The sequence below is a fragment of the Hyperolius riggenbachi genome, chromosome 1 (assembly GCF_040937935.1).
Source record: "Hyperolius riggenbachi isolate aHypRig1 chromosome 1, aHypRig1.pri, whole genome shotgun sequence".
NCBI classification, from domain to species: domain Eukaryota; kingdom Metazoa; phylum Chordata; class Amphibia; order Anura; family Hyperoliidae; genus Hyperolius; species Hyperolius riggenbachi.
This window is the reverse complement of record NC_090646.1, coordinates 548,017,361-548,041,671: the sequence shown is the minus strand read 5'-3', so window position 1 is coordinate 548,041,671 and position 24,311 is coordinate 548,017,361. Positions and strand designations below refer to the sequence as shown.

The following is a 24,311-nucleotide window of genomic DNA, read 5'->3' as shown; positions in this document are numbered from 1 at the left end:
CAATAGTTCATATATTTGGAACTCTGAGACATGGGACAGACTGTTTCATTGGGCTGAGACAAAACAATAAATCTACTTTTTAAGTGTTTAAAAATAACATAAAATTGTGGGATATCTAAAAGTCATTTTAGGAGTAGGAAGATAGATACAATTGTTTATTCCATCAATTTATTTTCACTGAAGTTTAAACTTTTAGAACCAAAATAAGAAAAGATGCTATCCAAATAACCCAACCTTCTGTCACAAAAACATTGACATACTACAGTAGAAAAAAATAAAAACAAACACTAATACAAGTAATTCCATTCCAGAAAATAATTGTTAAAAAATACTTTTAAAATAACTACAGTATACAGCAGGCTTTCTCAACCAGGGTTCCTTGAGGACTCTGCAGGGGTTCCTTGGCATTTTCCCCCATTGTGGGGTAAGCATATTGTGGGGGTAGAGCACATTATAATAAGGGGGTACTGTAAAAAGAAGCACTAAATTGGGGTCAGAATAATAATGAGCGCAGTATATTGAGTGTTAGTGTAATAGGAGGTAGTGAGATTAACAGCCTCACCTACTTTTAAAGACCATGCCTCCTGCAAAATAAATGCAGGGGTTCCTCAAGAACAAAAAATTACTTGCAGAGGTTCCTTGAGATCCAAAAGTTATTTACAGGGTTCCTCCAGGGTAAAAAGGTTGAGAAAAGCTGGTATATAGCAACAATGCAAAGTCAGTGTCGTTATTTGCTATGTAATTACCGCTAATGCACAAAACATCTGTGCATTTCTAGGTCTACAAGCTAGAAAATACCATATGTACAAATTACGCTGCAAGCACAGCAGATAAGAACAGACAAAATGAAACAAGACTTTTATATGGTTTTAATCATTTTATTTCTTTCCTGTATATGAATTAGGTGTAAAATGTAGGGCTGCTTGAAAATCCCACCTAACAGAGGAATTATAATTTATCCCCCTTATTTCTCAAACTGCTGATAGCCACATCAAAATAAGAAAACTTCACACAGGAATAATTCATTAGAATAAAATTATTTCTATTATTTAATAGTAACACAAACTCATCCATACTGAGTGGAATGCTTCCTTCTACCTGCAACCCGAACATATGCTAGGGGGAGATGCACAGCTGCACATAGTTGAGGGGGGGAGGGGGGATCCTATTGTGCCTTCCCGTTCCTCTCAAGGTCCCCTCGTTCCAGCGTTGTCTCCCCTGTTAAAATCTCCCACTGCGGGAGGCTTTGGAAGGCATCGGGAGCCCGAGTACTCCTGACGATGGGCGGCTACGTGCTCTGCATGCGCGAGTGCGCTAGAGAGAGTGCAGGCGCATGCAAACTACAGAGCCACCCGTCTTTGGGAGCACTCGGGCTCCTGAAAACTTCTGAAGCATCCTGTGGTGGAAGAGTGCAGTCTCTTGACCCATCGGTCGGAGACAGCCAACAGGGGTGACAGCGCTGGAATGAGGGGACCAGGAGAGGAACGGGAAGGCCCTATAGGACTCAGAGCCTTCCCTCTCCTTAGGTATCTTTTTTCTTTGCTTTAGGCTTACTGTATTCTTTAACCAGCTTGTGACTCCAAACAATCTTTTATATAACTCAAATGGTTTATCCCCCCCTTCTCAAACAGCTGAATATGGTGCAGGTTCTTATTAAATTTAATTCAGAGTTCTAGTCAACAAAAAAGTCACCATGGAAGCATGGGAAAAAAAAAGTAACAACAGCTGTGCTAAATCACTAGAACAATGGAGATCATCCACAGTGATGACCATTAGTGCTTCCTGCTTAAATGGAATTCAAGCCCAGTTTCATGTTTTTTTTTCCCCATCTAACTTAACACTTAACCACCCCTTCCCTCAACCACACTATATTCACGTACAGTAGTCCTCAATTTCTGGGTCGCTCACTTCTTAAACAAAAACAATAGAAAGAGTAGTTGGGCTTTCAGTGACGTTATTCAAGCACTATCTCCTAACCAGGAAGGGCCGCTGGCTCCAAAAACTCCTGTGCCAAGTACTGTGGCTTGATACAGACTTTCTCTCTGCTTCCAGTACACTATAGCAGTCTCCTTAACATGTAGGGTACGGAGACAGAGTGTGTGCAGAGGTGGATAATTTTAATTGCACGGCTGGTGCATAAGAAAGCAGTCATACTGTGCCACATGACCACATCAACCAAAAAGCTATTTAGTGGGCTTTTCCTTCACCTCTGCTTACTAAGCAACCTGGAAAAAAAAATACAGCATGCAGAATGCAAGCCAAAAATCATATAATTGTAAATGGGGAGGCCAAATGCAGAACCAAATTTACTATTAATGTTATTTTATTAGCACACACATTTCGGACAGTCCAACCAAAGTGAACATCATTGGGCTTGTGTTGGGTGGGTGTGCGTATGTGTCTCTGAGAAAGTGTGTGGCTTGTGTGTCTTATGTGTAAAAATTCTCCCATAAGAGGAAAACGTAAACAAAACTACAAAATGTACAGATATTCAGCTAGTACTAACTAGCCATTAGCATCATGCTCTTCCTATAGTACAACGCACACTTGCCAAAGAGTGCTAGTGGCACTATTCAAAGACTTCTCAAATATTAAACTCAGGGAAGAAAAAAAACAAAAACTTTAGAAGAAAGTCTACAGTAAATGTACATGGCTGACATCATATTTAAATTATTCCAATGTCCCAAAGCCACCCACAATTTCCTTAAAACAAACCATTTTTGGGGGGAAAACTCCAGTTTTTTTTTTCCAAAGGTCTGATAAAGTGGAGTTAAAAAAAAAGTAAAACAATGCTTTACCAATATATACAGTCTTTTATCTACAGGTAATAGGGAAGAAATAAACTTGCATTTGGGCAAACAGTGTGTCATGAAAAATCAAGCATCCTGGAGAATATGGGTTAGGATCCAACGCGTGTGGTTGTGGTTCTTTTGTCAGAGAAGAAGCTTTTGAGCAGGAACACCTGTCCAATGCTCACAACTAAAAGGATGAGGGCCTCTCCTACAGACCAATAGGCTACCCTCGTGTTCAGATCTTCTGCTCGGCTGCGGCCTTGTGCCTCCCTTAAACGGAAGTGCGTCTGGTAGTCGATGACCGACTTCAGGGCCTCATGGATTGACACGCATGCAGATTCCATCTGTTTTTAGGGAGAATAAAATTAATAGATCATGTTCATATTTATCAACTGCTATCATTTCTATAAGAATATAAAAAATAAAAATGTACTGTATATAAACACATGTATATATGTACAAAGTCACTGATCCACTTCAGATTTCTGTCAAATCCATTACTGATCTCACCCTCAGATTCTGAGCGCACAAGACATTCTGGCCAGACTTGGATCAATCAGTGAGTGGCAGCCTTTTTTGGGTGGCAGGAGAAGCTGACTGGCTACATTTAATTCCCTCCCCAAGTATTGCCTTTTGGGACAATGTTTACGTATGTTTAGTGCTTCCGCCGGTGAGGTGGGACGCAAGGTGAGCCAAATGACGGCTCACCCCTCTGCTGCTCAAATTACCGGCGGTGTTACTTAAACCCCTTCCAGTCATAGCAGGGAGGGAGAAGTAATTTGGGGTCCGACGATTGCCAAACCCCCAAATTACCATTGGGCGGGGTGCGCACTACAGTATAGCATTAGTGCTATAGTGACACCCCACTTCGGTGATTAGCGCTGGGCGCCAAAACCACCAGCTTCAGAATTTTTTTATGCCAATGACTACTTCTTATACTAGTAACTATATTAGGAAACAGCAACATGCAAGAGAAATCTCTGAAATCAGGACACGTACCAATGAAAATGTTTGGGCAGTAAGGATGACCACCAACATGTGATCATCTATGTCTCTGTCAAAGAGAACAAACTATGCAACTGTGTGGTTGAAGGGTGATGATTGGTTAAGGTGCCCATACATTAGAACGAATATGGGCAGATTCGACCAAGAGACAACTTTATCTCTAATCGAATCTGATTAGAGATAAAATTTGTCTCTAGTCAAATCTGCCCATACACTACAGGCCGATTCCCGTCTGATTTCAGCATGAAATAATCAGGGAATCGGCTGAGCCGCCGCGTCCGCCCCACCGCTGCTCCCAAAATGAATAAATGTATGTAGTATAGAGCATTTATACATTACCTGTCCTGTAGCAGCTTGCCGGGTCCATCCGTCCATCTCGCCGGTAAGCCGCATACACGCTAGCGGCGCATAGTGTCTGATGTCAGACGGTATGCGCCTTCGTGACGTCAGACATAGCACCGCCGCTGTGTATGCGGAACTCGGCGAGATGGACGGAAACTGCGTGGAGGCTGACACCGGACAGGTAATGTATAAACGCACTACACACATTTATACATTGCGACGGCAGGGGTTTTGTCGTATCGTCGCTCGTTCGCAATTCGGCTGCCGTACCGCCACGCTCCCGACCAACCAACTTCGGCCCGAAAATTTCCAGCATGCACGGTCGACCGTGCAGCCAATTTCTGTTCTGAAATTGGTCGCTTTGTCGGTCGGGCATGCACTTGGCAGCACCAATTTTCATCGAATTCAATTATAATAAATGAATTGGATTGTCGATTGGTTGGTCGGCTAGTATATGGCCCCCTTAAGTGGATGTGACCGCTCTAGGGAGTTGGGACAGCACTCTCTACAGTTAGAGGGTTCCTAGGTGGGGTATTTTTAATACAGTAAGGGCTTGATTCATCAACTGCTAAAGCAGTGCAGCTTAATGAGAGGAGCGCAAGCTCAGCGCATGCTATGCACGTTGATTGGCCCAATTGGCTGCCTGTCAAGTGAGAGGCAGCCTATTGGGCCAATCAAAGCGCTGGGATCATGTCCATTAAAGCCACTGGACCCGCCGGGGCTCAGGGTGGGACGAGTGGAGCAGTCGTCAGTCACAAGGAGCGTGCGTAAGTGCTGAGCTCCTGCTACTCTCATTAAGCAGCACAGCTTGATGAATGACAAGACAAATAACATTTATACCACGCTTTTCTCCTAGCGGACTCAAAGCGCCAGAGCTGCAGCCACTAGGATGCGCTCTATAGGCAGTAGCAGTGTTAGGGAGACTTGCCTAAGGTCTCCTACTTAGTAGGTGCTGGCTTACTGAACAAGCAGAGCCGAGATTCGAACCCTGGTCTCTTGTGTCAGAGGCAGAGCCCTTAACCATTACACCATCCAGCCACTATATTTATATCAAGCCCTGTATTTATTTGTTACTTATGGTTTGAGCATTTTGTAATAGTCATAGTAGCTGCCGGTGTACTTATATGTATATTATTATTATATAGTTAAATGGTTATTTAGCGTGCTCCTGCTAATACAATTATAGATGAGCTCCCCTAAAGCATTATGTTGTACAATACACTGGAAAAATTCCTCAACATTTTTGCAAAAAAGGGGATATTTATCAATTCAGTTGCACAGCAGAGAGATTTACTATAGCTGCACAGCTGAATTCATGACTTCTCTTTTCAGCTGTATAGAAACAGCAATGCTCCAAGTAAAATGCACGCACGCACGCACGCACACACACACACACCATTTCTTACCCATATACTCATCAATGTGTCATTCAATTCCTTGCAAATTAGATACATCTGCTGGAAATAGATTCCCTCAAAACATCTGATCAATCAGATTTTGTTTTATGTTGACCAAAAAAAAAAATCCATCAAAAGTATTGATCAGACTGGAAGGAAAATCTAGGTTGAACAGGGTGGGGCAAGATTGGTAACTGATTGGATAGCCCATAGCCTTGCACTGTCTCAAACAGTGCAATGTTGCAGTTCGATCTGCTGGAATCTATAGGAAATTGATGAGCCCTGTGTGGCAGGAATCAATTCCTTTCAGAGGGGAGTCCATTGTTTTTTCCCAATTGGGTGGCAATCTGTAAGTGTATGGCCAGCTGTACACAACAGTTAGAAGCCTGTTTGTAAACTCTCCAAAAGCACTGGAAGAAGGCTGTGAAACGAGGAAAATCATTTAATATCTTTCGACACAGTAAACAAGGAGCAGTTGGATCTGTAATAAATAATGATCAATTTCTGTTCTAGACTTGCTTTATAAATCTGTTCCAGTGTCTGGGATGAAATATATCAGCACAAATGCTCTCTGCTAGCCTCTCCCCTCTGAGCTATGCTGTTTAGTGCAGAAGACTCTGGGATATCTAATCTCCAGAGCAAACAGTCCCAAAGTCATTACCGTATTTTCGAACCACAAGAAGCATTTTTTATCCCCCAAAAGTGGGGGGAGAAAGTCAGTGCATCCCATGGTCTGAACACAACAATTCCACCGGTTACAAAATTGTCCCCTCACAAGTGCTATCCCTGCTGCTCCCTCTGTCCTCCTCTGTCTCCGTTGCCAGTACTTTTAAGAATACTCCCTTCAGACCCACTAAGCAGTCCATCCGTTCCCTTAAAGTGGACCCAAATTAAAAATAGAAGATTTCAGAAATAAAATCTATTTTCTAACTTATAATAAATAGCAGCCTTTTTTCAGCTGCATGATGACAAATATAAAATATTTTACATTTATTGGAGGAACCACTCCCTTCCTTTCATATTGCCGGGACAGAATCCGGCAGACTGGTGGAGGAGATAAAAAACAAAACACAGGCTGCTACTGATGATGTCACAGGGGAGGTGATCTCAGCTTGTGTGAGATTTCACATAGACGACTCCCCTATGAGGGAGGGTAGCTAAAGATAAACACACCCATGATCTAAAACCTCCTACTAGGCTCAAAAGTAATGGCTGCCACCTGTATAACCCTAGTTATGAAAAGAGAAGGGTGAAAAGCATGCACTGAAATGCTCATAGGCTTGAAGGAGTGTTTATTTATCTTTGTATGTGTCAGAGTGGTGCAACTAAATATTTTGAATTATAAAAAATGTTTGGTTTGGGTCCGCTTTAAGACCCACCGAGCAGTCCCCTTATGACCCGCCAAGCAGTCCATCCATTCCCTTAAGACCCGCCGAGCAGTCCATCCGTTCCCTTAGACCCGCCGAGCTTAAACGCAGTGATTGGCCCCAATGCCAGATCCATGCTTCCGCAGGAGAGACCATCACATCCTGTCAGCATACAGAGCAGCTGTGATTGGCGGCTCAAGTTCCAGCCGCTGATTGGCTGGCATGTGTCTAGTGAATGATGATTGGAGCCGCATTCTGCTTTGAGCACGGTAACAGTTGGGATGGCTCAGCGGGTCTTTAAGGCCTTCCAAGGCAAAATATATAATCTTTTTTTTTTTTTTTTTTAATTCACCTAGGGCTTTTTCCAGCCCCTCTCAGCCGTCTCAGTCCCTCGCCGCAGCCCCAGTCCTCCTGTGTCCCCGCTCCACGTCATATGGTGGGTACTGCGCCTGCGCACAACTACTGTGCAGGCGTAGTACACGTCAGATGATGTGGACTGCGCAGGCGCAGAAGAGCTGACCCTGCTGGCAGGTCGCCATCATTGCAGCTTTGGAAGAAGGCCCAGGTGAGTAAAAAAAAAAAAAAAAAAAAAAAAAAAAAAAAAAAGTCCTTTAAAGAAAACCTGTAACAATAAAAAAACAAAAAACCTCCCCTGGGGAGTACTCACCTCGGGTGGGAGAAGCCTCCGGATCCTATTGAGGCTTCCCCTGACCTCCTCGGTCCCACGGCGGCGGCGATAAAGCTCCCCGAACAGCTGGGATTTAAGTATTTTCCTTACTGGCTCCAGCGCAGGCGCAGTAGAGCGGACCCGACAGAGATCGGCTATTTTCGCCTATCTCCATGCGAAAAGCCGCAACAGTGCTTCCACTGGAGCCAGGAAAGGTAATTAAATCAGTGCTTATCAGGCTTGTTGAGGTAGGATTGCCAGACACTTCGGGAGAGCCAGTGCTGGATTGCCTGCAGCTACAGGGGAGGGGGAAGCCTCATTGGGACCCTAAGGCTTCCCCCTCCCAAGTTGAGTACCCCCCAGGGGAACGTTTTTTGTTACAGGTTCTCTTTAAGGGGACTGCTCGGCGGGTATTAAGGGAATGGATGGAGGTATCAGCGGGTCTTAAGAGAACGGATGGACGGCTCGGCGGGTCTTAAAGTGTACCAGAGAGAAACAAACAAAAGATTTATGCATACCTGGGGCTTCCTCCAGCCCCATTCCCATGGATGGTGCTGGAGGAAGCCCCAGGTATGCATAAATCTTTTATGTTTGTTTCTCTCTGGTTTTCTTTAAGGGAACGGATGGCAGTCTCAGCGGAACTTAAGGGAACAGATGGATGGCTTGTTGGGTCTTAAAGGGACCCTTAACTCAGAGTGATATGGATGTTTCCTGTTAAACAATGCCAGTTGCCTGGCAGTCCAGCTGATCTCTGTGACTGCAATAGTGGCTGAATCACACCCTGAAACAAGCATGCAGCTAATCCAGTCTGACTTCAGTCAGAGCACCTGACCTGCATGCTTGTTCAGGGGCTGTAGCTAAAAGTATTAGAGACACAGGATCAGCAGGCGATTCAGGCAACTAGTATTATTTTAAAAGGAAAAATCCATATCCTCAGTTTAGGTTCCCTTTAAGGGGCGGCTCGGCAAGTCGTAAGGGAATATTCTAAAAAGTACTGGCAAAAGGAAGGAGTCACCACTTCCAATAGTGTCCACTCTCACAAGTAAGCCTGTGTTTCTGACGGAACTTCAGAGGACGACACAACAGGACAGGGGAGGGACAGAAGAGGACAAAGGAGGGACAGAAGAGGACAAAGGAGGGACAGATGAGAACACAAGAAGTACAAGGGGAACATAATTGGGGGGGGGGGGGGGAGAAGATCCACAAGATGCACCTGCACCACGTATGCACCTGGTTTACTATATATTTTTTTCCCCATGGTTTTTGTTGTCTAAAACCTAGGTGTGTCTTATGGTCAGAATGTCTTATGGTCCAAAAATATGGTATTTAAAATGCATGCAGGAACATGAATGGACCAATAGAGAAAAATATACACAACCACTGTTCTGTAAAAAAAAAAACCAACAGTTTATCATCTCAATTTCAGGAAACTGTTTTCTTCACAACTCAAAACTGTGTGGACTATAAATGTGCCCATACATCTATCGATGTATGGGCAGATCGACCAAAAGACAGATCTTGCTCTAATTGAATCTGATCAGAGAGAGAGAGATCTGTTGGCTCCCCATACACCGCAGGCCGATTCCCAATCGCTTCCAGCAGGAAATCTTTCAAGGATCGGCCTTGTGATGCCATATCCACCACCTCCATCGATGGCCCCCCTCCTGTGTGCATTAAAATATCTCACCAGTCTGCTGCTGTCACTAGTGTCCCTCCCGAATTGGTGACCCACGTGCATATAGCATGTGGAGCGCGTGTGACATCACATGGGGGGGGGGGGGGGGAAACCAGGGGTTCCATCGCGGTCATCCAGATATCCCACACCATTACCCGTGACGCACACCTGATCGACCAAGTCGGCACAAGATTTTCCAACATGCTTGGTTGAATAGACCATTAGGCATGCTTGTTGCGGCACTGATTTTCATCCAATAATTATAGAAATCGTATGGCTGATCACCACGAAAAATCGCCACCTTAAAGGAAGTCCAAGTCTGAAGTCTACTTATCCTACCAGAGAGGTGGCTCTGTTCTCACTGGGGACCTACCTGAGTCAGTGCAGTGGCTCTGTTCTCACTGGAGACCTACCCGAGTCAGTGCGGTGGCTCTGTTCTCACTGGGGAACTCTACCTGAGACAATGTGGTGGCTCTGTTCTCACAGGGGACCTACCTGAGTCAGTGTGGTGGCTCTGTTCTCACAGATGACCTACCTGAGACACTGCGGCGGCTCTGTTCTCACATGGGACCTACCTGAGCCAGTGTGGTGGCTCTGTTCTCACTGGGGACCTACCTGAGACAATGCGGTGGCTCTGTTCTCACAGGGGACCTACCTGAGTCAGTGCGGTGGCTCTGTTCTCACTGGGGAACAGTGGAGGATCTTCCCCAACCTGGAAGTCAAAGTAGACGGTCTTGTGGGTGAAAGTGGAGAACTCGTTGCTGAAGCAGAACTTATAGGTTCCGTTACGGGAGGCTGTGAAGGTGAAGCTGTCATATTGTTTCTTCATCTCCTTGTACAGCACTATACCATCTGGGTCTTCTAGCCGGCAATCAACGTCATAATGGCCACCTGTGATCACCTAATGTGCAGAGAAGGAAAACATTGATATGTATTAAAAAGCATAGCAATTAAAATTGTAGTTTACTTTTCAGACATTTCTCTCTAAATGTTGTAAAAGTATTCTGTAATCAATAATGCAAATAACGTTCATTATTAGTTTTGTGCCATTCACCATTCACACAGCGTGTAAAAGCCATTATTCACAAATGACTGCCAGAGTTGTAGCCATCAGTAGTTTCAGTGGCCGAGTTTAGGGATAGGCACTTACTACCAGTTAGGGTTAGTCATCAAGAATTGAGGGTTGAGGATTAGGGTAGTATATAGTAAAATATCTATAACCTCAATTAGTGATATTTTACTATTTGCGGCACCACCCAGCAGCACCGCAATATGTGCTCCTAGTTGAGAGCCATTTAGGATGAGAATCTAGCATGCAAAGAACTGGATTATCTTGCACAAGCATATCGTAGTCCGCCTGCTGGAAGCCACTTTGTCATCCCTCCTCTTCCCTCCATTGCAACAGAAGCCATTGCTTCTCTGTTACCGAGAGACCCATCGGCACAGCACTCAGTCCCTACAGGTGACAGTCATTACGCATGACAACCCACCTGTTTTAAGTTTAAATTGGCTTTAAAGCAAACCTGTCAGAAACCTGGGCCGAAGGAACGAAATATAGAGTGAAAAATACAGTGTATGTTATTGGATATCAAAATGAACATACTAGTGAATTAAAGTGAACCTGAACTCTTGCACAGGACAGAAGTAAAATAGAGAGAAATGAACCCTGTATGTATTTAGAGAGTTTAGCCTGTCTAATGCCCTCTCATCTGTGACCAACAACTGTGATTTGATTTCCCAGCTGGCTGCCTCAGCACAGCAACTAACTTGTAAACACAGGATGTTAACCCTATGTTTGTTTGCATGAGAGCAGGAAGTAGACACACTGCACATTTAATGCAGGATTTGTATCAGCTGCAACAGAGAGAAGTTCTGAGTTCAGGTTCCGCTTTCCAGAGGGTGAATGGAGAAAGCTTGGTAAAAAAGGTAGGGCTGATCTTTATTTGCATATCCATTCAGTGGCCTGCATTTCTCAAATAATTGATTTCTTTAGCTTGTGGCTTTCACTGAAGGTAAAACTTTCTTTACTCTAATTGCGAATATGTAATAAACTGCTCTGTATCTACTACATGTATAATACAGGTGATGATCAGCTCACTACACAGTATAACAATATCCAGATGGACAGGCATAACTCGGGTATTGCTAAAGAGCTAATAATGATAAGGAAATATTGACAAAGTAGGCAGGTCTTGAAATGCATGACTGTTTGTCACCAACGTACAATCATTTTATAACAGCTGTCTGAGGACCTTTTAAAGCGTCATAGACACGGTACAATTTTCCATCAGATCGATTAGTGATCAGATAAGTTGCATCATGTGTGGACATCCAAATTGTTCCCGATCGATAACGCGATTGATTTTTCTTTGACAACTACCCAAAAAAATTATTGTGATATTGATTGGAATCCAACTGGAAATTATCTGATTCCCATGAGATTGACGAGTTAAATTGTAACATGTGTACCCAGCTTTACTCTGCAGTTATTTCTGTCTGACAGGAGAAACAGGCTCCATCAGACAGAAGCGTTTCTTATCAGTTGCTTGCACAGGGGCTATTAGGTTTCTTTTTTATTTCTTTTGTATTTCTATAGCAGTGACATCTTCTGCAACACTTCAGAGAGTATATTGTCTGATCACAACGCTTGTTGCCTGAGAGCATCAGGACTTGATCCCTCGGGTGACAGGTCAGGAGCCGAGCGCTGTACATACGCACTGCTCTGCTAAGCGCAGCACATAACACATGCCCTATGCCAAGGGCTGAACATACAGCCTGCTCTGCCATAGCCCAAGTCTATGGCTATGAGGAAGGGATGTTATGTGGTGTACGATGGAGCAGGTTCCAGCGTGCTTTAGCGGAATAGTTGGACTTTTCTAAATGCCCCATTCTCCAAGAAATGGTTAACTGAATTATAATGGACCAAAGAGTATTTTATGAAACCCGTATTTATCTATACCATGTACTAATGAAGGCAAAACTGCCCAAAGCAGCCATCTATGAGTTGAATTATACAGCACTGTAAAATAATCAGGATTTAGCTCTGCTATAGCCAGCAGTTATAAACGAATATCTGGCTTTTCAGGGACATAAAGGAGTGATTTGCATAGTCACTCACTGCTGTGAATAGAAGTATCATGAGAAGCTGAATGCTTGCAAATGATGTGGGTTAGGAAGGCAAATTGTGAGGTACAAATAAAAGCCAGCAGAATATAAACCACAGCTGTGCAACAGGAGATGACAGCATTTCCTAACAAGGTGCATTAAGCAGATAACACAGCAGAGTAGCAGTCTTTCAGCAGTGTCACCACACTTGTATGTCTGAAGGGGAAAGCAGTTCTTTATTTGCTTTATTATAGCATTTATCGATGTCCAATGAACGGTTTTGTTCATGTCTTTATTCAATCCTGGTGGACAATGAGATGCAAATAATTTTGGCTTTCGTGCAAATTGTATGCAGCTTGAACTGGACCAATCAAATAACATTCCTGTTTATTTTGACTGGGCCATGTTCAAGCTGCATCTCACTAACCATTTCTAATAAAGGTGCCCATACACTCGTCAGATTGGCAGCAGATAGATAAGAAATGCATCTGATGATCTATCTGATGCGTTTTTAGAACATTTTTTACCAGGATAGAATTCCAATAGATTTCAGTTTGAAATCTATTGAAATTTGATCTGATGGCATTTTTTTGCCATCAGATTTCCATTAAGGCCAATGCAAACTGATAAGCAATCTCATCAGATCGACCTAAATTTTCCACCCTGCAAGTTCGATGGAAATCCATCGAAATCGGCCGTCGATCGGTCGATTGGCCAACCGATTTGCAATCGATTGATCGATCGATCGATCGGGATCGATCGGTCGGCCAGAAAATCGGCTGAGTGTATGGGCTGCTTAACAGTATAGTCTTTTAGTGTAAACTGCCGCAGGACAGGTTCTCATCCTGCTGGGCATGTGCTAGAGGAGAATTACTGATGGGTTTGGGGCCATACTCCTGCATGTAAAGTAGCACTCCAGAATCAAAAGCAAAGACACCTTCTGCAAAACCCAATGATGTGGGAGGAATAATGGAGACCTTTCTTGCCTTGCAGCACTAGAGTCCTAGGTTCAAATCTGGGCCTGGACACTATCTACATGGAACATGCATGCTCGGCCTGTTTGTGTAGGTTCCCTCCCACATCTCAAAAAGATTATGGTAATTTAATGAAACCAGATAGACATATCTTAATACCCCTTAGCTGTTAAAAACAACCAATAAGATTGGTTGCTCTTTGGAGCTAAGGGGTATTAAGGGATATTTATCTGGTTCCATTGATATTATTCTGCACTGCTTGAAAAAGGACACTCAGTCCGAAACAGCGGGGCTGTCGCTGTATACAGCCAACATCATGATTTTATAAAGAGCTATTCATACTGAAGACTGTGCTGACTCGCTGAAGTATTGGGATTTGAAGACACTTGTGTGTGCAGGAGTGCCTGGGTCATAGCACGTCATTATTTTCCCTCAATCGGTGCTTGCCACATACAGCACTAGACTATGACCATGGCAGGGATTACCTTTCACTTACCCTATATAGAAAAGACTGTTTTACTGGAAGAACAACCGTTCACAGATGCCTCGTTATGTTCAATTAGAGAACAGGTCTTTCAGCATCTGTCAACTTCTATGACCATTTACTATGAAGCTCAACTATCTCCCAAAAACATCTAGCAAATTGGACCGGTGAACATGACCAGGAATCATCTTTCATTGGTATCTTATGAGGTCGTTCAGTGCCAGTTTCAAATTATTTGTACGATTTATCGTTTGTCAGTCGTTCGTTGCAAATGATGTTAACCTAACATGCATACGTAGCTATATGGAAATAACCACTTGTGACAGTTCAAAGTGGGGGTACTGCTACTTCAAATTATTTTTAACAGAAAAGAATATATAATGCTATATTAACTAGAGTTCTACTTTTAACATAAGTCCACCATAGCAGTATAATAATCTAAATACAATAATGCATTTATAAAAAGAGAAAAAAAAAATCTAACATATTATATTTCTTTTGCGCACAAAGAAATCTATGCAACAGTTATACAAAGTGGGGGTCACTTGTTGATAAATGTACAATACTGGTGGGTAAAAGGCTGTGGAGTTGGTACAAAAATCATCCGACTCCCGACTACTTAGTTGATGAAACCGACTCCAGGATCTCAAAATTTCTCCGACTCCGAAGTCCAATACTTACCAGGGCTGTGGAGTTCACAAAACCACCAACTCCAGGTACCCAAAATTGCTACAACTCCTCAACTCCATCTATGAGGTACTAGGTAGATGGTGGCTTTAAGAAAGCGACATGGTGTCTTAACACAACTTAAGGGCTGGCTCACACGAACAGCAGGCGGCATCGAGCGGCCGGAAGCCACAAGGGGACATGAAGCCACGGCGGCTAGGTGGCCATGGACGCCGCATGCAGCTTCTAAGGCCCGGCTGAAACGACGCAGTTAATTGGAGCGCCGCGTTTAAGCAATCAACAGCAATCGCGCAATGCTAAACGCTCCCATTCACTTGAATGGGAGCATTTAGCCGACGAGTCCCGAACGCTTGGCGGTAAACCGCCAAGTGTCCGTGTGAACCAGCCCTTACTACATGATAATAGGTTTCTTAAAGTATGAGGTATAAATACAGTACTGGAAAGGGAAAATAGCGTGTAATAAATGAAAGCCGACAGACTCAGAAGTGTCAGAAACTGTAGCAGAAACTGTATTAGTTTAACAGAAATAAGCACAGGTATTAGCAAGCACAACAAGTAATGAATGGTTCCATAAGTCTGCAAACCAGTTGTACTGGTTGGATTTACACAGATACAAGACTGTCGCTAAGAAATGAAATAGATGCCAGCTCATCTAATGAGACAATGTAGGCGTGAATGTTCAGCAAGTTCAAACAGCAACATGCAAGCCAGACAGATGAATGTTAATGTCTGAGTGATGCTAGTGTCTTGGCCCAGCCAGCGCCTCATGAGCACACCTTATATACCACAGGTGGACAGGGTCATGTGAGATTCAGGAGCAAAGCTGTTCAATCCAAGTGCAAGAAGAACATAAAATCAATAGGATTATTTAATGGGATACTGTAGGGGGGGGGGGGGGGGGGGGTCGGAGGAAAATGAGCTGAACTTACCCGGGGCTTCTAATGGTCCCCCGCAGACATCCTGTGTTGGCCCAGCCACTCCCCAATGCTCCGGCCCCGCCTCCGGTTCACTTCTGGAATTTCTGACTTTAAAGTCAGAAAACCACTGCGCCTGCGTTGCCGTGTCATCGCTCCCGCTGATGTCCCCAGGAGTGTACTGTGCAGACACAGACCATACTGGGCCTGCGCTGTGCGCTCGATGACATCAGCGGGATCGAGGACACGGCAACGCAGGCGCAGTGGTTTTCTGACTTTAAAGTCAGAAATTCCAGAAGTGAACCGGAGGCGGGGCCGGAGCATCGGTGAGCAGCTGCGCGGGCACAGGATGTCTGCGGGGGACCATTAGAAGCCCCGGGTAAGTTCAGCTCATTTTCCCCCGACCCCCCTACAGTATCCCTTTAATCACACTGCTCACTTAAGGCTAGTTTATACTAGAACTTTCAAGAAGCTTACTGATTGCCGGTCGTTTGGCAAAACGCTAGTACAGTGGAACCCTATACAGTGTTCTCCCCAGGCTCTTTTAGCCGGGTGCTCCACCCGGATAGTTTTGTTGAGCACCCGGCTGTTATCAGCTCACCTCCTCCTATGCTATAAGCAGAGTTGCGCACAGAAGCACCAGTCTGGCATTCTCTCATCTCTCCCCACCCGGTCAGTTTTACATGCCACCCGGCTACATTTTCAAGCCACCCGGCTGGAAAAAAATTCTGGGGAGAACACTGCTATAGGGTGGTCCCACTTCATCATTGCATTAAAGTGCAATCACTCTGCAGGCAGCATTTTTGGAATGACTGCGATAGAAGAAGTGTTGAAAAATCGCTCATTCCTTCAAAATTGCAGTTCACAGTAAGAACCAGGCCTCAATCACCATTACATTGAGGAAGAATTTTATTAAGCACTGTTCAACCATTGCTCAATGTAGTGCAAAGCTGTGTGGCCATCAAACTCTTGATGTTCATCCCTCTGCCTGCAAAGAGATTTTCTGAGCATGTGTAATTACACTTGTCCTTCCATCAGGCATAATATTATAAAAAGAACTGATGAGGTATTCATAAAACAGAGATATTGGGTGAGGGACACAAGTACAGAAGGATCAAGTCATAAGAGTGAAGTGTGCATAAAGTTGTGGAATGAAAAGCTGCACAGTGTTATGCTGTAAGCTGACCTTTCATATGTTATCCGCCAAAGGGGTCCTTTGTGTGTTACAAAAGAAAAAGCCTTCACTAATGACTCTAGTGCTTTATAATTCCACTGGTACCGTTATCAGTAATGGCAGAAGCACCTCGTCTATAAGCAGGGCTGAGGAGTCGGAGCAATTTTGAGTACCTGGAGTTGGAGTCGGTGGTTTCATAAACTGAGGTGTTGGAGTTGGATGATTTTTGAACAGACTCCACAGCCCAGTAAAGAGTGACATTGCATTTTAAATGGAAATGCTACACATATCAGTGCTCTGCAAGACTTACAATTTAATCTTATTGAAGCCCTTGTTCAGACTTGCAATAGTTTTATTGTATATTACAATAAAATTGCATTAATCAGCAGCAATGTACAGTGTCCGAGCTTGAAAGACACCATCTAGTAGCTCCTTATTGTGAGTAGAGCTTGAAATCTACACACACACACCTCGGGAGAAGAAAAACAAAAGGCAACAGATCGTATGATATGAACTGAACAGTATGACAATCATGCCACGAGTGCTCTATCTCTTTCAGACCCTTCTGATACCACTGTCCTCTAAATACCTCAGATCTCTCACCCGGGCCTTCTCTAGATTCATATGGAGTGGCAGAAAACCCAGATTGAAATATTCTATTCAAACAGCCCCAAAGGAATTGGGAGGGATGGCAGTACCTGACCCCAAACTTTACTATACAGCTGCCATTTTAACGCGTGTCATAGACTGGCATAGACACTCAGACAGTAAAAGATGGGCGAGTATGGAGGACGAAATAACCTCTGGCCTTCTAACCAATGTCCTCTGGGTTGCTCAATCACATCCAATAAAAGACCCTGCGGCAGCCATGATCTCTCATACTGTCAAAACATTCGCCAAGTATAGACAGTCCCCTCCCATTTCTCCATGGCCCTCTCCCCTACTGCCCATCCTTGGAAACCCTGCTTTTCCCCAAGGATTGCACCCTAGGAGTTATGCTAAGTGGAAACTAGGGCCAAAGTTGAGAGCGTGCCATCTGCTAGCTGATGGTGAATGGGTACAGCTCCAATCACTGCAACACACACTGAACTCACCATCTCTAGACCATTGGAGCTGGATCCAATTTAAGCACTTTCTATTATCTCAAGGAACCAAAACAAACTTCAATAGATCCCTATCCACTTTGGAACAAATTTGTCAAGGTGAAGGTCAGTTGACGGGCAATATCTCCTTACTATACTCGCTCTTAAACAACCCTGACTCACCGACCGATACCTATAAACACAGGTGGGAGCAAGATCTCGGAATCACTTTCAGTGAAAAGCAGTGGACTAAGATTTTGATATTCTCACACAAATCCTCCATCTCCTCGAAAATACAGGAAGCGGGATACAAAATATTCACAAGATGGTACTTGACCCCTTCCCGGCTCCATGTTATGTTTCCCAACACATCTGATTTGTGTTGGAGGTGCGGGCGGGAGCCTGGAACGCTACTGCATATATTTTGGTCATGCAGGGGGATTATCCCATATTGGGCCGAGGTAAGAGAGATAATGCACGAACTGACAGACTTCCAACCTCCGGACTCCCCAGCCTTTTTCCTTTTACACCACAATACGTGGTCTATTAAGAAATATAAAAAGACACTGACTAGACATCTGGTTAACGCAGCAAGGGCCCTAGTGGCTAGACACTGGAAGTCCACAGACCCTCCCACGATTAGAGAGTGGCTTGGGGAAGTAGACCGGATTAGATTAATGGAAGACCTTACAGCCACGCTCCAAGATAAACATGAGAGATTCTGGAGGACCTGGTTTGGATGGTTTGAATTTCAGGAAACCCCAAGGTACACATCTTTAATACTTAGATAGTCGGCTAAAGGGGAGAACTGAGAGATATGGGATAGGGCCTCGTATGTTAGTCTTTTCTGGTGTGAAGGGATCTGCCTACCCAAATTTTATCCCGCGTGGCGACTCTCCTGGCCCACTCTGGGCGCGCGCTGAAGTCCCTAGGTTCGTCTGTCTTGTATTATGTCTTTGTTTGTCTCTTCTCGTCTCCTTGTTTGTCTTGTCTGCGAGTCTGCGGAACTCAGTAGTTAAACAGATATCAAGTCTGACCCGTTATACTCAAAGAGACTATCTTAATGAAGATATAAAAATAACTTACCCACACTGCAATATTACTCTCTAACGCCTAGCTATGCTCTCCGATTAAATTATACATCCCACAACTGGCACTTCTCTAATTACATTATACATACCTGAACTCATCACATGACACTTATATAAAAGGTCACTCAGGAGATCACTACTCATAAGACAATATCTATGTGTCGGATTGGTACTCATTATATCTACTACCAAGGTATATCGGATATTATCTGGTGAAGTAATGTTAGCCCCAAGAGGATTGGACTGTTTGCTGATATAAGATATGGATAACCTTTGGATCTCTGTTTAAGAATAAGATTTATATGTAAGCCGCTGTATGTGTTGACCACTGACCATTTGGTCATTTCTGTTTGTAATGTTCAAAAAATTTTCAAAATAAAAGAATCTTTAAAAAAAAAAAAGAAATCTACACACACACCTCGGGAGAAGAAAAACAAAAGGCAACAGATCGTATGATATGAACTGAACAGTATGTGGCGGTATATCAATACCAGAGAACTAACTGTATGCAAATGTGGGCTGTATTTACTATGGATACGCACAAACATTATCTGGCTTTATTTACAATGAGCTGCTACTTGGTGGACTCAAAATAAAACAAAACTCAGGACATCAAATGCAGCCTTTCCTGTTAGTGCTTTGTGCACTCCAGACACCAAACCATAGGGAGGCAGCATGGCATCACTGGGAAGAGTTTGCACTGGCAAGGCTGGATTCTCTACATCTCTGCTGATTGAGACAGCAGATTGTCATTAATCATCACATCCCTCTGGTAGCAATAAGCTCTGCAGCCACAAACAGCAGAGTCATGGAAAAGTGTCACACACATAAAATATTGGTGCCCGTTTCCTCCCTGCACTCCCACATCATCGGTAAGGGGCCCTGAAAGCCAAATGCCAACGGTTCTACATACATTCAATATGTTGTACTCATGAATATCCCCCCACAGACCTGCTTTTACTTTGCCTGGCCTGCACTGGGGGGCACATGAGCTGAAAAGTCAGGATTTCTTTAGTTACATCCAGCCCCACTGCTCCATTTGTTTAATGGGTGGCACTGTTGAGTACAATACAGACAGCCTCATTTCATTTTGCATAAGAGTTAATTGGGTGGCTAGTTGGCGGATAAATGCAGCCTGTATGTATTTAGAGTTTAGCCTAATTCCAGGGCTGTGGAGTCGGAGCAATTCTGGGTACCTGGAGTCGGAGGTTTCATAAACTGAGGAGATGGATGATTTTTGTACCAAATCCACAGCCCTGGTAAGTATTGGACTAAGGAGTCGGAGTCAAAGATATTTTGGGTGCCTGGAGTCAGAGGTTTCATAAACTGAGCAGTCGGATGATTTTTGTACCAACTCCACAGCACTGGATACCCCCCTCATCTGTGACAAATCACAACTGTAATTTGATCTCTTAGCGGTCTCAGCTGGCTGCCTCATTAGGATGTTAAACCTATGTCTGCTTTCATGAAAGTAGACAGTGCACATTTTATTGTAGGATTTGTATCAGCTGTAACAAAGATATTTATTTTTTAAAGGTTATTATGCTGTTGCTTATCTTTTTAGAGCAGAGAGGAAGTTCTGAGTTCAGGTCTGCTTTAAGAAATTGAAGGAGTGAGGTAAGGCCACACAGGTGAGCAAATGCTCCAGTGTCATTTGAACAGGTATTCTCAAAAGGCATGCTGAGCTTGCCATGGGGCAAATTCCTGTGTGCTCCGTACCAATAGCCAGTATTTATGAAGTGCTCATGGGACATACTAAAAGAGTACACTGGTGGCAGCTGAAACTAATTTTGCTCACTTATGACCTAACTTTACCATCATATCAGCAAAAGGAGGAGAAAAGATGGGCACAGCTGCATAAAATAGCATTTATTGTGGCTGGGTAGACACAATGGTTACAGCAGTGGGGGAAAAGAAGATGTCTGACAGCTGTTTCGCAGGGCTTAACCTTGCTTCTTCAGAGACTCTGATGACTAAGGTCTCTGATGAAGCAGGGTTAAGCCCTGCGAAACAGCTGTCAGACATCTTCTTCCCCCCACTGCTGTAACCATTGTGTCTACCCAGCCACAATAAAGGGTATTTTATGCAGCTGTGCCAATCTTTTCTCCTTCTTTTGCTGGAATTTGTGGACTTGTATTGGCGCATGCTGCAGGTAAGCCCAATGTGGTGTTGATCCATTCCTGCTGCATTTAGTGCCAGTTTTGTGTTTCTCCTACATTTGAATCTAACTTTACCATATTTCATACAACACAAAGCAGAGAGACTAGACTAACCAAGATGTAAAGGAAACAACTGAACTGCCATGGTGAGCTTACCTGAAACTCTAGCGTACACTTGGTTCCCTGAGTAATATCTTCATAGAAGCACTGCTTGGCATTATCAGGCAATTCAAAGGTGATTTCTGACGCTGTGGCACATCCCAGAGTAAGCAGAAAAAGTAACAAAACCCCCCAGCTAGACGTCACCCTATACTGCAGCATCTTCAGCATTCTACTGGCCACAGAGTGCAGCAGCAACCAACTCCTGCAAAAGACAAAAGAGCATATCAATGCATTGCTATTCATCATGACAAGTAATTATGGAGAAGTGCATTTTACTCACAATTTATTGCACATGTAAGACACAAATGTTCATATAAAAATAATATATATATATATATATATATATATATATATATATATATATATATATATATTATATCAGGAGAGAATCTAGTGGGGGTACGGGAGCTCCAAATGTTGTCTAAGGATCTGGCATGCCGGTTCTTTAGTGACCCCTTCACGACAGAAGATGCTCCATCGTGCACTGCATGTCACACCTCCTCTCCATTTCATAGTGACAGAGGTGTTGCTAGTCTCTAAGCTAGTGTTGCATCTGTACAGAATTGGCCCAAATCTGTCAACTGAGGGACAGCGTACCAATCCCAGCGGGCGATAGTCCACATGCATGTGTATGAGATTTTACATCCCTCAGCCTGCACTTCATGACATCATAGCACCACTGATGATCAACAAGCATGCTCATAAATTAATATGAACACTTTTTGGTGCTAGTCTACTTCAGGGAACCCAGCAGGAACCCTCATTGGGAACAGTTCTCCAACCACAGCACAAAGCATTGTGATTGGCCAAATAGTGTGTATAGTGTACTGACATGTTGACAAATGTTCCACCTAGCAGATCGGCCTGTCATTCCCCCCACCCACTGTGTGACGCTGTTCATGTGTCACTCCATTGGCCGTACTCCCCCCCTGAATAGCAACAGAATGTGCTGCTAGCCTGCAGTCAGAGGGATATGGATGCTGCCATGTTGATTTCCTTTTTTACCAATACCAGTTGCATGGCATCCAGCTAATCTCTTAGGCTGCAGTAGTTTCTGGATCTCACACCTGAAACAAGCATGGCTCTAATCCAATCAGAAACACCTGATCTGCATAATAGTTCAGGGGCTATGACAAAGTATTATTGGTGCTGCTGATCCCTGTGCCCAAATGACTTAATCCGGGGTGAACGGGTCCAAGTACCTGCTGCGACAAAAAGAGGCAAATATTATTTTCTGCGTTGGGCCTGCACCATTCTCTGCGTTAAAAAAGCAGTGTAGAATGGTATGCACTGTATAGAGGGTGAAAAGGCCACTAGAGTCTGCAGATCATAGTCACAGCCAGCAAATAACTAAGATGACTGCTTCTATATCCTACCACTGCAGGTCTGTTTTGAGGCTGCAAATGACTGGATATAATCCCTTCCCTCCCAACATTGTGGAATAAACTGAATGAAGACAGGCAGCAAATACACACATACTGCACTAACCCTATACAAGAACTGCTGCAGACCCCAGAGTCACCCAATCAGTGGGCGATACAGTGTCCTGAAGTTTCTGCTCTATAAAGATACACTTTAGATGTGTGAAGAGGATAATGAGATCAGCCAGCAGCACTCTGCCATTTTCCATGCAGGCTCACAGCGACAGATTGGCTGTTATATATATATACTGTGTATGTATGTAATATATATTGTACATATACAAATGCCATTGTATTTCCCCCTGGCTGCGCCCAGCCCCCGATCCTGTGTCACTGGCTGTAGCCTTACGGTGCACCTGCCATAGGGCAGCCCCCCGCAGCTCACTTACCCCGGCAGGTTCCCGGATGTAGGGTGACAGGCGATGCGTGGCACACAGGGAGGAGGAGGGTGACTGGGGCGATGGAGACAGGAAAGCGGAAGCGGTGACTGCTGCCCCGGAAGCGCTCCCAGTCAGTGTAGACGTGTGTGTCACACAGACAGGAGGGGGAGAGGCTGGCCCTGCATGCAGCTCAGTAGAGATGGGAAGTTCGGATCTTTTCAATGATCCGGATGATTCGAATCGGATCATTGAAGAGATCCGGATCTTTGATCCGAATCTCGGATCATTTTACTACCGGAAGCATTCGGGGGTGAAATGAACAGCAGGACAGGTCTGTGGACAGGAGAAGGGGAGGGAGTGGACACACAGAGAAGGGGAGAAGATGGACAGAGGGCAGGGAGTGGACAGAGAAGGCAGGAGGGACGAGCAGAGAGCAGAAATGTTTGCACGTAATACCCACATGCTGCAATCACATGCTTTACATATATTTCACCTATATGTTCATCTGTACACTTTGAAAGAAAAGGTCGCACAGTGAAAGAAAGCGTTCCCAGAAGATAAGTGCAGCTGTTTAGTGCCGAGTGCAGGAGGATCATATAATTGCCCAGCAATTACAGTGCCTGCAAAGTTACTGAGCTGTGCTGAGCCAAAAGTTTCCAATGTGATCACTGTGCACAACTACGGAACAGCCAGCCTATAATGGGCAGCACATTGCAGCCAGTATGTGTGCTCTATACATATCTGGCAGTGGCATCCATGTCCCCTCTCTCTTATCTACCTGTCTCCCTGCAAGGCTGCCTCCCATCCAACAGAGCGATCTCTGCTTCCAGGACCCCGCTGCCCGCTGAGAGGGGGCGTGTCGCTCCTGGCCCCGCCCCTTTTGCGATCCGAATCGTTCATTTTGATGATTCGGATGATCGACTCATAAAATAGATTCGGATCAAAGATCCGAATCGTTCATGATCCGGACAACACTACAGCTCAGCGCTCACTCCCTCCTCCCAGCCCTCTGTGTCAGTGCTGTAGCCTCATGGCCTGTGCTGAATGGGAGATGTCACAGCTCACTACTGAGGATCTGAATTATACCTCTTAGTGAGCTAGAGTAGAACTGTAAATTACAGTATTCAGGATATCCAATTCAACTTTATTTTCCTGGTTTAAGCATTAGAAACACTTCCTATATCAATATCTTGCTGTACATTGGTATGTAGGAGCCCTCTCAGTGAGTGATGTCACATGGTTAGCTATGCTGAATTCACCTGCAGCATTCTAGGAGACCAGGTATTTCTTCCTACTGGCTTTGGAACACTGAGTATGCAAACGTTCTGCAGCAGTGCAACTGACAGCACTAGGCTTCTATTCCAAGGAACTGTTGATTAGAGATGTGAGCGAACAGTTAGCCAGCGAATCTCTATGTGCCTGTACTACTTCCG

At 44.3% G+C, this 24,311-nt stretch overlaps 1 protein-coding gene across 1 annotated transcript; it reads right to left on the bottom strand.

The window, feature by feature from the left end:
• Window positions 1–857: 857 nt before the first annotated feature.
• TMED7 (transmembrane p24 trafficking protein 7) lies at window positions 858–23,002 on the bottom strand. Its single transcript, XM_068247210.1, has 4 exons — window positions 22,888–23,002; window positions 21,072–21,279; window positions 9,901–10,146; window positions 858–3,136 (listed from the first exon to the last, which is right to left on the bottom strand). The coding sequence occupies exons 2-4, from the start codon at window positions 21,243–21,245 to the stop codon at window positions 2,900–2,902; spliced, it is 657 nt and encodes a 218-aa protein (XP_068103311.1). The 5' UTR covers window positions 21,246–21,279; window positions 22,888–23,002; the 3' UTR covers window positions 858–2,899.
• Window positions 23,003–24,311: the final 1,309 nt, after the last annotated feature.

Bases quoted from the DNA above. Each gene is read 5' to 3' on its own strand.
- TMED7 (XM_068247210.1), bottom strand. From the start codon at position 21,245: ATGCTGAAGATGCTGCAGTATAGGGTGACGTCTAGCTGGGGGGTTTTG. The intron at 10,147-21,071 runs GTAAGCTCACCA...TCTGCACATTAG, and splicing joins AGTGTACGCTAGAGTTTCAG to GTGATCACAGGTGGCCATTA. The intron at 3,137-9,900 runs GTAGGTCCCCTG...CCCTAAAAACAG, and splicing joins GAGCCACCGCACTGACTCAG to ATGGAATCTGCATGCGTGTC.